This window comes from Protobothrops mucrosquamatus, unplaced genomic scaffold (assembly GCF_001527695.2).
Source record: "Protobothrops mucrosquamatus isolate PMUCROS unplaced genomic scaffold, P.Mucros_1.0 scaffold363, whole genome shotgun sequence".
Lineage (NCBI taxonomy): Eukaryota > Metazoa > Chordata > Lepidosauria > Squamata > Viperidae > Protobothrops > Protobothrops mucrosquamatus.
Window position 1 is genome coordinate 33,005 of NW_015386697.1, and position 16,147 is coordinate 49,151.

Consider the following 16,147-nt stretch of genomic DNA (forward strand, 5'->3'; position numbering starts at 1 on the left):
GATCACTTCCTCCCAGGGTTCCTATGGCTTCAACACCTTCTATCATTTCATCTCTGTTAGTGAGAATTAGATCCAAAATGGCTAATCCCCTAGTTCCCTTCTCTACTTTTTGGGAGACAAAGTTGTCTGCTAGGTTTGCCAGGAACCGGTTTGATCTTCCACTTGGTGCAGAGTTTGTGTCCCAGTTGATGTCAGGGTATATATATATATATATATATATATATATATATATATATTAAAATCAAGAACAAAGAAGACAAGGAAGACAAAGATGTATCTTTTTAACCAAAAGCACCATTTCAAAATTAATGATTCCTCCCTATGAGCAAACATTCTTTAAATTACAATCTTGGTAAAGGTTGATCATGAAAACAAATTGCGTTTTTTTAAACTGAGGAAGACTAGTTTGTGGGAAAAGTCACTTCTGATTAATAGAGCTCTGAAATAAATAATGTTTTCCAGAGAAAACTCTTAATCTTAAGGAGTATATCAGGTGTGCAGTTATGGGGATAATAACGTATTTGTCTTTCAAAATAAGGAGAAGATTTTTGTCTCACAACTGAGGGAGTCTAATGATGTTGAAAGAATATCATTCTACCTTTTAAAAAAGGTTGCAGTTAGGAGAGTAACATCTTGGCTAGTCTGATCTAAAGTTTTTTTTCTAGGAAAAAAAAGTTTATAAAAGTGCTTGGGAATATTCAGAAATATTTGGAAAATGCAAATCATCTCTCTAAGCCAGGGGTAGGCAACCTTGGCTCTTTTATGACTCATGGACTTCAACTCCCAGAATTCCTGAGCCAGCCATCCACGAGTCATAAAAGAGCCAAGGTTGCCTACCCCTGCTAAGCACAAGCGAAATAAATTATAAGTATTTCGCTATTAATAAATGCTCATCACCACAGCCAGGAAACTTATATTTGCTCGTACCGTTATCTTCTGCGTCATTCTTTTCAGCTTTCCCATGCTCTTCATGTTCTGCATGTTGCCGGGTGGCGCACATTTGTTTTAGTCCCAGGAATAGGAGGAGAACCGATGGGACGAGCTGGGCAGCCACGGCGTCTACTGCAGACGGTCGAGACGGCAGTCCCATGAGGATGCTCAGTCCGATGATGCACATCTTCCTGTCATGAAGCCTGAAGGTGCACAATTCACTGATGAGAATCAATCTTCCCAACAGAACAGTTTTCTATAAGTTAGGTGAGGATTGTGAAAAATGAGATCAGAAACATGGATGGAGACTCAGTTGAGAGGATAGTTATAGAGGCTTTTGGGAGAATCCTGAATGGATGTTCCTTTCTTTAAAATCCACTTGGAAAATTCTATTCTAGGCTTTAGCTATATAAATAAGAACAATGAGGCCCTGGTCGCAGCTTTCTTAGTGATACTACCACAATATCAGAAGAAAGGTCATAAAATGGGTCAAAATTCACTTTAAAAATGTCTCACTTAGCAACAGAAATTTCGGACTCAACTGATATTATAAGTTGAGGGCTACCTATACAAAATGATTTCCTTTTTTATTTTTTAAAGACAAAACATACATTTAATGTCACATACAATCAATAACAAGTGCCAATGACAAGTTGCCCAGCTAATGAAACTCAGCCAAAAGTAAGATCATCACTATTCATACAAAGTAGGAGAAAAATCTTAGTCCGAAGAGAAGCATATCAATTCTATTTTTTCATGCTTGTTCCAAAGGTCACTATGTGGTATTTTATAATACAATAGCACACCTGAGGGCAGGTAGGAAAGCAAGACAATCCTGGCATTTCCTCTCAAATTAAGGTCTCCAAAACACCTGAAGGTGTTGAAAAAGAAAGCATCACACACCTACCCAAGAAAACAGTCTGTATCGTTCATCCACTGGTTTATAAACTGCGCCGTGATAGGCTCTGGGTTATGAGGAAACCGGATATTCTCTAAAGTGTGCAAAAGGAGCTGGGGATTGTAGTAGAGGGCAGCAATGGCAACCTGGAGGCACATGGTGCGGAGCTCGCTGGTTTTAACTCCTCGCGTTAAGCGCTCAAGCACAGCTTCTACAAACAGAGGGATGCACTAAAGGAGAGACCAGAGATATGCGGAGAAGTACAAAGAAAAAGAGGAAAAGAGAAATAAGTTGAAATATTTCAGATATTGAGCCTACTTAAAAAAGGATTCAGCCCTCCCCTTTTTGAAATCAGTTACAATTCTGTTTCAAATGTACACAGTTCCTTAAATGACCTTGAGGGATATGTATGTTTTGTAATAACTGGATGGGATACTGTCTGCAGAGTTCTGTTTGCTAAAAAAATATCCAACTGTTTTTCCTCTTTTTTTCTCTCTCTCTCTCTCTTCTTTTATAACCACTGTGATAATTGCTGTTGGGATTTACTACAGGAAATACCAGAAGCAGGAGGAACTGTTGTGTAAGATTGTCAGAGGTCAGGAACTGAAGTATCACTCTCCTTTTTGCTCCACCCCATGGTTAGGAAATTCTTTTAAAAAGGAAAAAGAGGGGCACTAGGTAAAACAAACCAAACTCTTCTGGTTATGCAACCTTGATAAACATCTTGATAAACATAAACACACACACACACACAATTAATATTCATGTAATATAGGCCAAACCTGGCACTCCTTGTTTGGCAACCTCATGTTCTTTGTCCAGTATATAATCCTGGACAATATAATCCTTGTTCAATAATATGGATTCAGGATAGTAGCCACTGTATCCCAAAACGTCTGCAAGCCCTAAGTTCTCCTATGAACTACCTTTACTTTACCCATCAACCTCTCATTGCAGGAGCTGGGTTTCATTTTCAAAGCTTGAGTATCACCTGATGGGTGAATGCAGAAAATAAACCTTTCTCATCAAACGAAGAGCAACTGGAGTGGGGAGGAAGCCTCCAACTTTTCCCATCCTCAGTTCTTCTCCTGACTAGGTGACTAGTTCTTTCCCTTGCTTGTCCCACCACAGTCCTCCTTCGCACTTTCAACATCTTCTGAATCCCTCTGACGAGCTTTCAGGCATTTGTGGAACTTGTCAGTAATCTTTCCCACGCTCTTCAGATCTTTGTATTGCGGTGATGTTTAATTTTTCTATTGTTACTGAACTCTGACTGAGGAAAGACATGCCGGAAAATTTTTAAACCAATCCCATTTTTCTGATGGCTCAAACAGGTGAGAAGGGAAGAATAAGGAACCTCTATCAAGCCAAGCTGGATCCTAAATATGAGACAACCCATTCGTTGCAATTGCATCAAAAGGAAAAAAATGTCTGTCTACAAAGAGCAAGCTTCACCCCTCCTAAATCCTTTTTCTTAGGCATACAGGTCTCCAAAATTCTGGCTGAAGCTTACAAACCAGGCAAAGGAAAAAAATTCCGATCAATAATTACCTGATCAATACCCCTTCCTTTGCACTGCAGTATAACAATCTCTAAGAGCTTGGCTGCGTGGCACTCAGCATCTTCACCTGCATCACCACTTAGGACCTGCCAAAATAATCAAAGACCATTTTAACCCTTCAGATTTGTTGAGAAAATAGACATTTTTTTCCTTGGTGATAAAAAGAATGCTCCGACATAATCTTTAAAACGTTGTTTCGCTGAATTCATGTGATATTTGACACACCTTTTCTGAATAATCAATGAGACATTTGAATGAGTTGCCTGACACATGAAATTAATAGATAGGGAAAAAAATAGTACTGTAATACAGAAGTGCCAATTATGTGACTGATTTTGAAAACTAGGTAAGGTCATTTTCCGATCAGTACTTGGGTGGGATACAATCAATAATTCCAGGGGAGTTGGCTAGATTGGGAATTTTAAAAAAGAACATCCTGGAAAAAGGCAACAAAAACTCTTTCTTTTTTTTTCTTTTTTCTTTTTAAAAAGTTTTTTATTTATAATACAATTAAAACAAAAATGGACAAACGTGACATTCCAGAGTAAATATTCCTAACAGTTTGTTTCTCGTGGTACAAAAAGCTCTTTCTATAAGAAAACATGAAGTCACCACAAGTAAAGTTCAACTTCAAGGAATTTTTATGGTATATTAAAATAAGACACACAATTGTCCTGTCCAAGCATTTGGCCTTAATAATGTAAGTATTTACATTTACAAGCAGCAGCACTACACAGGCTGTTTCGATTTCAAGTATATTAAGTGAAGAGAAAATGTTGTCTAGTTTATTTGAATGTGACAAATTTCCAAGGCACTATACACTTGTTTTGCCTAAATGTCTAATCGGGATTAGAACACTGAGAATTGGTGATTTTAAGAGGTTTCCACAATGGATGTGCTTATATTCCAACATTTTATTTATTTATACGACTTTTACTTATTCATCTTGAATACTGCCAAATCCACATAGGTATACAGCAGTTTACAAAATAGTTAATAAAGACATCCGTTAGCCATTAAAAAATGTCCACAGTAAATAATAAACAAAATGACTAATAACTAATCAAAATTGATTCTACTGTTAACAATGAGTAACCTATATATATATTTTTCAACTAGGACCAGCATTTTCCAAATCAGATCAGATCTCTTTATAAGAACTGTTTAAAAAAAAAGGTTCAACAGGAATCAACGAATGAAGTGAAGCAAGCAAAGCCACATTTTTCATTCTGTTCTCAGGTTCGATTTCTCAGATTTATAGAAGCCTAATGGAGCAAAAGTCCATTTAATCCAAAATCTGTGAGACAAAATCATCAATCCCCACACAGAGCAATCTACACTGCACAGAATAAATACTGGGCAGAGCCTCTCAGATGTAACAAATCAAGGCAGAGCCTTTTGCAGGAGGAAGATAACCCAGCTATCCATATTTTCCTCAGCAGGAAGCAAGAAGAGAACTCATATTAAAAGTCAAAAGCAGCAAAAAAAAATATAAGCTTGTGAAACCAAAAGTGACAAAAATATTCTTGTGAATGTACAATATGAATGCAGTAAATGGCAAAATGAAAGAAACTAAAGCGCTAGATTTTTTAGGGATTTTAAGAGATTCCCCTAAAATTTTCAGAAAAATCCTGCTTAAAAAATATCCACTTCTAAATTGTTACATAAACAGTGCATGCATACTGTCAGCAGAAAACAAGTCCTTGCACGGTGAGCTCTTGGTTATAAAAATTGGAAATTTAACTGGAGAGACTTTTATTTGTTTCTGCCTTTACGTAACTATATTAGAGCTGTGTTTTACCACTAATAAGTCTTAAATATAAGTTTTCTTACCCTAAACCAAAAACCTTAATCACTAAGCTGCATGTGCTAGACAGACCGGAGGTTTGAATAAGGTGAAATTAAAAACCCGAATTATTATGAAAGCAAACCTAAGCATGTCTATTTAATGGACTTAAAGAGTATTTAACTATACTTTTCGTTCACATTCTCGCATTCACCATGGAGAGCAGGATGATTAAAGAATGAGCAACTTCAAAAACTTACCTTTTTACACATAGCATAAATTATCTCCAAATTTTTGGAATTTGACAATAAAATATCAGTATCAACAGTGACGTAGTTGTGCAATAGGGGCATCATATCTAGAAAGAGAAAAGAGTTCATCGTCCTGAGAATGAAATAAAATTAATTTACCCTATGGAATGGTCCTTGCTTTATTTTATAATCACTAAATTCACTCATTGATAATTCTTTAAAATTTCTCTATTTAGTACATATACAAAGTCATGACATGTGAAATGTATTGTAAAAATATCTATTGCATTTATTTAGGCCCTCCTAAGAATTTCAGGAAGCGCACAAGACATGATCCCACATTATGCTCACAAAGACTCCAGATAACCTCTGTACCTCAACTGAGACTCAAAATCCCAATACAAACTTCCCACTCTCTTCCTTACAACCTATCAAATAATATAAAGCAAATAAAGGCAAAAGGAAAAATGAAGGTAGCTAATATTTGGCTAACTTATACATAGCAGATCGTATTATTTACTCTTGGCTAAACTTTCATTTTTATACCATTGTAGAGCTGTTGCTAGAAAGTTCCTTTTAAGAGAGGAACAACATTGGGTCAACATTGGGCATAGATAACAGGGAAAACATTTCTTCAGTCTAATCCCCCCTCTTCCTCAAGGAGAAGACCCATGGGAAATTTATTAGCAAGAGGATCTGAATGAATCTCTTCACCCAGGAGAGCACTATCTGCATGCTAGGGCAGCAGGCACATAAAACCACCATTCCTAGGACATGCCTGACACCGCTTTTCCTCCATTTCAAAAACAGAAACTTTCAACAGGCATAAGAAAACAGCCAAGTCTTCATGAATCCCAATTTTCTGGTGAAAAATATAAAATGGAACTGGGTATATATAAAAATATATAATGGGTCTGTCCTCAAATTAGAATTACGGTCATAAGTTGTGGTGGTGGTTAATGAGCATTAAACCAATTTATTTTAGCCAATGAATTTTTTTGTAGGAAGCCAGAAGTAAATGCCAGAAGCCAGCAAAAAATACAGTCATGTGATGTAGGATGCTGCACGCAGCTGTAAATGCGAGACAGTTGCCAGGTGCCCAAAATGCAATTGTATGACCCGGGGGGAGGGGGGGTTGTGCACAAATTTTGCGGCTGTTGAAACTCCAGAACTCGGTCGTAGGTACCTTTCTGGGGTCTATTGCAACTTCAAACCATCACTAAGCCACTGGTCGATATGCGACCAGTCATTAAATGAGGACAACCTATACCAAATTTAGCATCCTAAGAATCTTGGCTTTTTCCCTTGCTGTTTGTTATCTAAGGTTTCTCATCTTGTAAATGACATAAAGTAAAACAGAATAACTCTTAAAAGTCACTGAATACATTTTGAATAGCTCAGCGGGCAAAACCTGAATACGTTCCTGATTTTCCCCACAACCAGCAAAATCTGATCCCAATATACCAATTTGGTCAACTTCGGCATTTTAAAGGCATACAACCCTACATTGGATACTTAACAAAAACTAACCCTGAATTTATAGCACTGGGAGAACAAATCGATGTGCTTCCACGAAGACAAACTGACAATTGAAACACTCCATCACAACTTCCCAAACCACTACCAGCCAACGTTATTCTACACTCCATTTATTCCCGCTATTGATCCGTGCTCTTTTTGAGCCAACTGCAAAGCTCATTACCTGCAAAGTACTCAAAGCAATCCTGTTGAAACACTTCATATAAGACACCCAGGAGGTGCCACATTTGGGGTGAAATAAGATGGCACGTCAAGCTGTATGCCAGAGAGAGAATTTCTTCATAGAACTCTGAAAAGGAAAGGGGGAATCAAGCAAACAGACATAAGAGATATAGAAAGAATGCTGGCAAATGCCACCCAGCCTATTAAAAGCTATTTTAAGTGAATTAGAAAAGATTTGTAACATATTCTGACAACAACGTTCCCAGGTTTAGTGTGGAGACTAGCACTGCATTTATTGGCATTGTACAGTTTTATGCCTAGAATCAAAACATTACATTTGCTAGATACCATCAAGGATACTTTAGTGGAACTAAAACAAAATTCCCCATGACTACATGATACGCCTCTAAATTTCCTTTAACATGGAATAAATCATGCCTTCAGGTTTAATTTCAGTTTACTGATGTGCCTGATATTATATGCATGTTTACTTCTAATTAAAGCATATCTCAAGATTTTTAGAAAGAAGGCAGGAATGATTTAGAATGCAATTAGAAAAACTTTTGAGAGACAGCTAGTTCTGAGGTAATATTATTTAAACTTAAACTAGTTTTCTTTCTCACTGTAGCACTTAAATCCTAAAATCCACTCTGGGGGACCAAGTCACCACTGGAGCAAATTAGGAGAACCTGCAAACATGGTGGGAGAAGTGACCATAAATGGACACCTCTGCTACTCATAGACACTTAGAATGGGATTCTACCCTCAGTGATATAAGCAATATTTCCCCACTATTCTAGAAATACCCAAAGCCATCCAGATTCTAGAGAAGAATCTGAAATATAAGCAGTCAGCTTTAGGAACAGGCTATTTGACAAAGGGTGATATCACCTTCCTCTAAATCTGCAGTGTTACAACATTTGCAGGGCTGCCACAAAGAAGATGGGGTCAACCTATTTTCCAAAGCAACAGAAGGCAAGACAAGAAATGATGGATGGAAACTAATCTAGGAGAGAAGCAATCTGGAACTAAGGAGAAATTTCCTAACAGTGAGAACAATTAACCAGTGGAATGGCTTGCCTTCAGAAGCTGTGGGTGCTTCATCACTGGAGGTCTTTAAGAAGAATCTGGACAGTCATTTGTCTGAAATGGTATAGGGTCTTGAGCAGGGGTTGGACTAGAAGACCTCTAAGGTCCCTTCCAACTCTGTTATTCTGTTCTGTTCTTAAGAAGATTGTGAGTCCAATGTAATTTGAACTGAAGTCCCAATGGCCAAGATCCACATTCTCAACTTTGATTCCATCATTCCCTCCCCTCTCTCCAGCCAGAAATGAATTGGCTATAGAACATGGCGCACTCAAATAATGAATGAACAATATAGTATGACTTCATAGTAACTTTGGTTTAAGTCTAATCTAGATGGGGAAAAATGTGCAGGGAGCTGTATCACCTATTACAGCAGGGTAGAGAATAACTTAAATTAAATAAGAAAGCAAATATTGCCCGGATGGCTTTTCAATGTACCTATTACATGTTTCTGCAAGACAAGACCGATGATTTGCAGGCAAATGTTCTCCAGCTGTTGAGTTATCTGAAGAAAAGAAAGAAGCCACTTAAGTAAAGTAAAGAAAAAAGACATTTGTTTTCTTAAATAAGCAACTTCTCTAAAGCAAAGAATTTTTTCTAAAGTAAAGAGTCAAGCAAAAAGCCCTCCATATTTAAAATATTTTATATTATTACTGGGTGAAAATTGCATGCCACAGTGTCATACAGCTGGTAAGTCTACAGTGCCATCTCCTGGTTCGCACTGTTTACGTCATTTACTAAAAGAATTTCTGTATCCTATCTTATTGCAAAAAGTCTTGAATCCAGTTTTCAAATGGTTGAGAAGATTCACCTCCTTGTGATCCTGCATGACAGTCAGGATTGTGTCAATTGTATGCAGGATCCCCATGGCCATAACAGTTTTATCCTCCATTTCTTCATATTCTTCACTTTGAAGAACTTTACCAAAAATCTCTGCCTAAAGAAATGAAATGCAGAACATCAGATAAACTGACAACATAAATCACAAAATCTTTGCATCAGCTTCAAATTTGCATTTTTGAGGTTTTTTTTTTAAATAATTAGAGGTTCTTCCCCCCACACACACACCATGAAACAACACAGACTTGTTTGTTACTTTTGCAGTTCACTAGCACATAAGCCATGTTTATGTCATTTTGCATTGCTTTCTGCTGCATTAAGCTTACTGTGCAACACTTAAAACAGAAGGGGAAAAGAAGGGAACCTATGTATATTTTGATACTATTGCTATTCTGGATAAAAATTCAGGTTAGGGAATATTTACTAAGGAATTTGCGTAAGAGCGAGATTTAGGATGTATGGGATTAAACTGTCTGAAAAACTAGCATGTGGCTAAAGAATCAAGTGAGGAAAAAGAGGAGGATCCAGATGAGGTATTAAGAGAAATTTCAGATGAATTTTTTAACCATTTTCATAATTAATACAGAAAATATTAACATTTGAAAACGATACTCCAAAACAAAGGCAGTGCTGATTACAACACACTTGCAGGATTCTGAAAATATTCCTGACCTGATTAGCTAGCCCCTCTTAAACCAAAGCACAACATTCTTCTACTATGTTCAAACGGCAAAATGTTTATCTGCCTGTGTAGAATTTAACTGCTAACTTTCCATCTGTAATGGTATGTGGGAATAACCTTGGGAAAGGGAGGGAGGAAAGAGATACTGCCTAGGGCAGGGCTAGGCAACCTTGGCTCTTTTAAGACTCGTGGACTTCAACTCCCAGAATTCCTGAGCTAGCCATGCTGGCTCAGGAATTCTGGGAGTTGAAGTCCACGAGTCATAAAAGAGCCAAGGTTGCCTACCCCTGGCCTAGGGAATGATCACAGAAGGAGGGAGAATCTGCAACTGCGTAAGGGGCAGAAAAGGAAACTCAGAAAGGATTCTCCCTAACTTATCAGGGTGTGAAGGAGACAGCAGGAGATTTCTGCTTTCAGACTTGCAAGATTCTGTTAATGTAGCCTTACAATAAAGTAGAATTAGCTCATCTGGTTGCTTGGACTACCTGGGAAGGATGACACTGTCAAGTCTTAAGTACAAATGAAATATTGTCTGGAACTTACTTGAAGAAGCCTCACTTCACTCTCATTCTGAAGACTTCAGGGACGGGGGCAGGTTTAACATGTTTGTTTTTTTCCTACTGCAAATGAATGACAATCTTTTCCTCCCAACAGGAAAATTAAGTCTAGACTAATCTTCAGTAATCTAAAGCAGAGGTCACCAACCTTTTCATGCTGGCAGCCGGGATGGAAAGGGAGCAGCTGGGCAATTTGTGTGTGCATGCGCGAACAGAGCCATGTGCGAACGGGGCTGCGCGCACCTGCATGGGGCTAGTGGCCCCATTTGCATAGGCGTGCAGGCGGTAGCCACCGCTGCTAGCAACCACATGCATGCATAAACAGGCTGCGCAACTCCCACACCTGCTAGCAGCCCCATTTGTGCAGGTGCTAGCCGCCAGCACTAGCTCTGTGCACATGCACAAATGGATCCGCGAGTGCTAGTGAGAGTGGGGGTGAGTAGGCCCCAGTAGTGGGCCGCAGCCCATAGGTTGGGGACCCCTGATCTAAAGTGATAATTTGATCATTTCAGGATGACTGGTACACCTCCCTTTGTAAAAAGTATGTTTGTACAAGGGAACCAAAATAAGTTTTATCAGTAACCTTCATCCAAAAAGGAATCCATGCCCTCACTTACCAGATGCTGCGTCATTTCCACAGCAAATATTGCTACTTCTTGGCTGTATTCACAAATCAGTTTCTGAATTACATTGGTCAGATCATCATTCTCGGTCTCTCGAACTACAAGCAGCAGCTCCTGCATAACAGACCTGATGTAGGGCTTAATGTATTCCTTTGCTAAAAAAAATCAAACATACATCCAAACATAACACAGGAAAAAAATTAAAACAGACACAGTTAGTCCTGGGCTCGTGACTACAATTGAGCCCAAATTTCTGTTGTTAACTGAGACATTTGTTAAGTGAGTTTTGCCCCATTTTACAACCTTTCTTGCCACATTTAAGTGAATCACTGCAGATGTTAAGTTAGTAATATGGTTGTTAAGTGAATTTGGCTTCCCCATTGACTTTGATTGTCAGAAGGTCACACAAGGGGATCACACGATCCCAGGATGCTGTGACCATCACAAATACGAGTCAATTGCCAAGTGTCTGAATTTTGATCACATGAATATGGGGATGCTGCAATGGTCATAAGTGTGAAAAACGGCTGTAAGTCACTAAATGAACTCTTGTAAGTTGAAGACTATCTGTAAAATGGATTATGAGACAAATATCTGCTTGTCTGAGTGACCTCTTAGTTGCACTTGGTATCCCTCTTTTGTCTTTGGTAACATTTTTCTATATTTCTACCTGTTTATCTGCTTCTTCTTCACAAAAAATTGCATTAACAGGGAATGCTAGATTTGGAATCTAAAAAATCATCCTATAGTATAAGAGATGCAAATAACTTCCATGCTATTGACCAAAAACCCTAAATTCATAAATTTATGAAGTCACTAGGACGTACTCTGATATAAATGCATTTATTATTTTTAAAACATCTTGAAACTAGTATCTTTGTATGTAGCAATCCCTATCTTCAACCACATCTAAATGTATAATCAGTTAGACAAAAACTGAGACAAAAGGAAGAGTAAAAATAGAAGCTAAAATAATTTAATATGAACTTTTAAATATATGAAAAAGAAAGGAAGAAACAGGATGATCCATTAACTAAGAAAGGTGTTTGATAAGAAGGGAGGGAGGGAGGGAGGGAGGGAGGGAGGGAGGGAGGGAGGAAGGAAGGAAGGAAGGAAGGAAGGAAGGAAGGAAGGAAGGAAGGAAGGGCAAATGAATAGAGATAAGCAACGGAACATTAAAAGTGAGATTCATTGCATACAATAATTGCAGGGAAAGGAAACAAAAAAGATGGGACATGAAAGTAGTCCATGAAGAGGAACTACAGTGGGCAATCAAGGAAAGTGAAAAATCAAACCTTGCTCCTGATGGCTTATCAAGGACTGAAGTGCAATGGCAGCTTCCACTTTGACAGGCATTTCTTTGTCTTCAATCAAGCTCTTTTTTGTTAGTTCAGCTGCATTCTTTAGATTGAGCTCATTGTGAAATTTTAAGGTGCTGAATGAACGGAGGGTCCAACAGGACTACAGCACAAGAAAAAAGCAAATCAGACGCTATTCAAGATCAGGTATTATTTTAGAGAAATCATTTGTGTGTTAACAGTTCTGAATTTATTACATTTTATCATTTTCAAGGCAGTCCTCTCTACAACACAATTGTTCAAGCAGCCCAAAAGAATTCATAATACAGTAAAGCAGCATTGAAACCAAAGACCAAGATTCAAAGAAATCTTTCTTTGTGCTCAAGGCATTTCTATGTAGAATATTATCCTTCACTTTCTATATGTAATTTAGAGGAAACATGGGAGAAGGTAATAGTAATGAAGGAGTGGAAGTACCGGTTATGTTTTTTCTGGGTAACAGGAAATAAAATAATTACAACAACATAAAATGAGATGATGTAGGAAACAGCAACCAAGATACCATCATCTCATGTGGCATTCTGGGAATCAGCCTATTAAAATGTATAAATATACAGAATATTCTTTAGCCCAATCTTACAAAAGCTTATGCAGGGTTCTGCTTCTCAATAATTATGTTAAAGGGAGTAGTGATTTTTGTTCCCTTCCAATCAAGCTTTACAGCATGAGAATGAGTAAGATGAATGTGTATTCTGCTAAACACATTACTGTATTAGCCCTTTTTACAATCAAACACCTAATTATCCCCAGGCACAGGCTGGTAAACCCAAATCATCATGGAAGAAGACATATGTTCTAGTCACTTACTCTTGCTCTTAAATATCCAAGATTTGACATGAATAACGGAAAGACATGATTCTGCAGCATCAACTCCATCTGATCCTTGAACACGCTTTTCTAACAGGGGTAATAATTAACAGAAGAAGAAATGCCTTTGTCTCCATTTTTACATATAGTAATTCTCATGTAAATTCTTAAACGGTGATGCCAGCTTCAAATTAATTTTTAGAAAACATCCTAACCAAGTGAGCCTGAACAGGAATAATCTAATTCAGTGATGGCAAACCTTTTAGAGACCGAGTGCCCAAAACCTGGCCCCGCCCCGCTCCACCCCCTGCCCTGCCCCCGCTCCACCCCCATCCCTCATCCCGCCTGCCCACAGGGCCACTCACCGCCTCCAGGGCCCACCACAAATCACCCAGGCAGCCCAGCAGCGCTATGGCAGTCACACCCTCTGCCCGCGCCCTGCAGCATCAACTGTGCACAATGAGGTGTGAGGGCAGAGTCTTGTCTACACTGCCTGGCTGCCATGTCCTTGGCTGCGCTGCTCCGCGTGGCCAATGCTCAGGGGCGACTCTCCTTCAGGGGGGCTGCTGGAGAGGGGGTCGTGGAGGGAGGCGAGGCTGGGGCAACAGCATGTGTGCCCACAGAGAGGGCTCCGAGTGTTCGCCACCACTGATCTAATTGATTGAATAGACCAGAGGTAGGCAACCTTGGCTTTTTTATGACTCGTGGACTTCAACTCCCAGAATTCCTGAGCCAGCATGGCTGGCTCAGGAATTCTGGGAGTTGAAATCCATGAATCATAAAAGAGCCAAGGTTGCCTACCCCTGGAATAGACGGATAGAACCCTACAGGGAACGAGTACTTGTAAAGGGTTGTGACTTTGCCGCAACCAATTATCAACAATTCTACAAGGGTATACAATCACAGCATAACCCAAAGCTGAATTCCTAACATGAGAATTAGCTTGAGGAGATTTCCAAAGTCGCACAGTTTCAGCACATGCCACGCAGATTATGAACTAAGCATGTAGGAACCGCTTTAAAATGAAGTTACAGACATGGACGTTCACTACCAGCACTGATTCCTCTGGCAGAAGGTTAGGGAATACAGAAATGAACTCAAACAATAAGAAAAACATCTTGTAGCAGGGAGCAGAATGCATTGTTCAACCAGTGGACAAACTCAACCTGCAATTTTTACAGAGGCTACAAAGCATCACTAAAGCCTTTTGTTGTTGTTGTTGTTAAGTCCTGGATGTTAATGAACAGGCTCAGTTCCTGCCCAGCCTGACAGCTATAGAATCACTTCTGAAAACTTTTTAATCAAGGACACCCTTGTGCAGTTGGGCTCTTTTATAAGGTTTTTAGAAGTATCGCGAATCCCAGGTGTCAAATTCTATAGAGATAAGACCAAATGCATTTCACGTAACATCATTGTTTTACCTTCAGCAAAATATCTGCTAGTGATCCAATTACATGTAATGCCCCGTCTTTCTTTCTAGGGTCAATGTTGGGCTCAGTGAGAATCTGATAACAAAATGCCATCATTTTTGGTAGCACCTAAACAAACAGCACATGCACAAAGAAGTAAAGAAATGAAACTTCAAGCAAGTTCATTAGGAAAGTCACCAACATTAAGATCAGTTTAAACTACTGTGGATGATTATTTCAGTAAAACACATTGTACAACATATATTTTAATTTACAGCCTGCAATTCTGAAAGCCAGGTACTTTTTCCAGAAAAAAAAATTATTACTTCTAGAATTGACTTGGGGTCAAATAAACCATCAATTGTCTTAGAAATGTTTCTTTTACATTTAAACAAGACAGTCAAGAAACCTTAGCAGAGGTCAGGGAAAATCTATTAATATCTCAATATTGGAGTGGAGAAGAAACACCACTGTTTTCTGTGAGTGTACAAAATGCTCCATGTATTTTCCCAGCTATTTGACCATTTAAAAAGCCATTATATTTTTGACAAATTTATGAGACGTACCTCTTTTCGTTTTTTCGCTGCAGTGTACAGAAGAATCTGTGCTGCTGTTGTAGGGGATGCATAATCCTCAAACACATCTTGAAAATTTTTAAAAAGGATGTTATTACACAATCACTGACACAATTTAACAAATCATTCTAAATGAGACAGAACATGGACAAGCTAATATCTGGTTTTTCTGGATGCTCTTTTTGCTTTAGTATATATAAAAAAAGAAAGTAAAGGGAATAAAAAGAAAAATCAACAAAAGAAACATAAAGAACAAAAAACACAAATCAAAAGAGTTTTAAAAGACCAAAAGCCTCCATTACATTTTTAGACCTAACTTTAAATGCATGGAATAAATACTGATCAGTTTTTCCCCAGCTTCAGTAAATAGCCAATTCATAAACAGAAATATATATATATACAGTATCTCAATACTATAAAATGGTAAATCTGGGATCGGTCAGGCACTCTGACAAACCAGTTATCAATAGACACATAGACACTGACAACATCTATAGAACTATGCAAAAGAGACAATCAACCAGCCCAAAAGAGAAAAGGACTCCAGCACCTCTCCACCAGTAATCAGCACTCAGATCAGCATAAATGAACTCCAAGGTCAACTTCAGACCAACAATGAAGCAATACCCCAATCAAGAAAGTAAACAGCCCAACCAAAAAATCCCTAAGACCGTCACCATCCACACAGACAGGCAAGACACCAGAATATAAACTGACAGCAAACAGCACTTCTTACTAGCACTGATGATGTTACCTAGTTAGGGTAATGAAACGTTTGCAAGACAACAAGCAAGCTCAGAGAGCACCAAGGGCCCCTCATTTCAACTCTGAACTACAAATATTCTCCTTCATTGGTCTTTCCATCCTTGAAGAATGGATCCAGTAAACCACATGTTTACTGGATCCGTGCCCCTCCTGGCTGGTATTGGCGGCCTGGGAGGGTACACGAGCCTGGCTCCAGGGAATTATAAACGCTTCTTTACGGGAGGGTGTCTTCCCCGTAGCCTTAAAGGAGGCGGTGGTAAGGCCCCTCCTTAAGAAGCCTTCCCTGGACCCAGATGTATTGGCTAACTATCGCCCGGT

At 38.8% G+C, this 16,147-nt stretch overlaps 1 protein-coding gene across 1 annotated transcript in view; it reads right to left on the reverse strand.

Annotated features, from left to right (window-relative positions):
* The window catches only part of IPO8 (importin 8), a 46,387-nt gene that overhangs the window by 10,285 nt on the left and 19,955 nt on the right, over window positions 1-16,147 (reverse strand). Inside the window, exons 11-21 of the mRNA XM_015815663.1 lie at window positions 15,056-15,132; window positions 14,502-14,618; window positions 13,081-13,170; window positions 12,211-12,376; window positions 10,910-11,070; window positions 9,025-9,150; window positions 8,652-8,718; window positions 7,129-7,254; window positions 5,436-5,533; window positions 3,380-3,475; window positions 1,838-2,058 (exon numbers count right to left, since the gene is read on the reverse strand). Of these exons, the coding sequence (XP_015671149.1) occupies window positions 1,838-2,058; window positions 3,380-3,475; window positions 5,436-5,533; window positions 7,129-7,254; window positions 8,652-8,718; window positions 9,025-9,150; window positions 10,910-11,070; window positions 12,211-12,376; window positions 13,081-13,170; window positions 14,502-14,618; window positions 15,056-15,132 (1,345 nt within the window). The remainder of the gene's footprint in view (window positions 1-1,837; window positions 2,059-3,379; window positions 3,476-5,435; window positions 5,534-7,128; window positions 7,255-8,651; window positions 8,719-9,024; window positions 9,151-10,909; window positions 11,071-12,210; window positions 12,377-13,080; window positions 13,171-14,501; window positions 14,619-15,055; window positions 15,133-16,147) is intronic.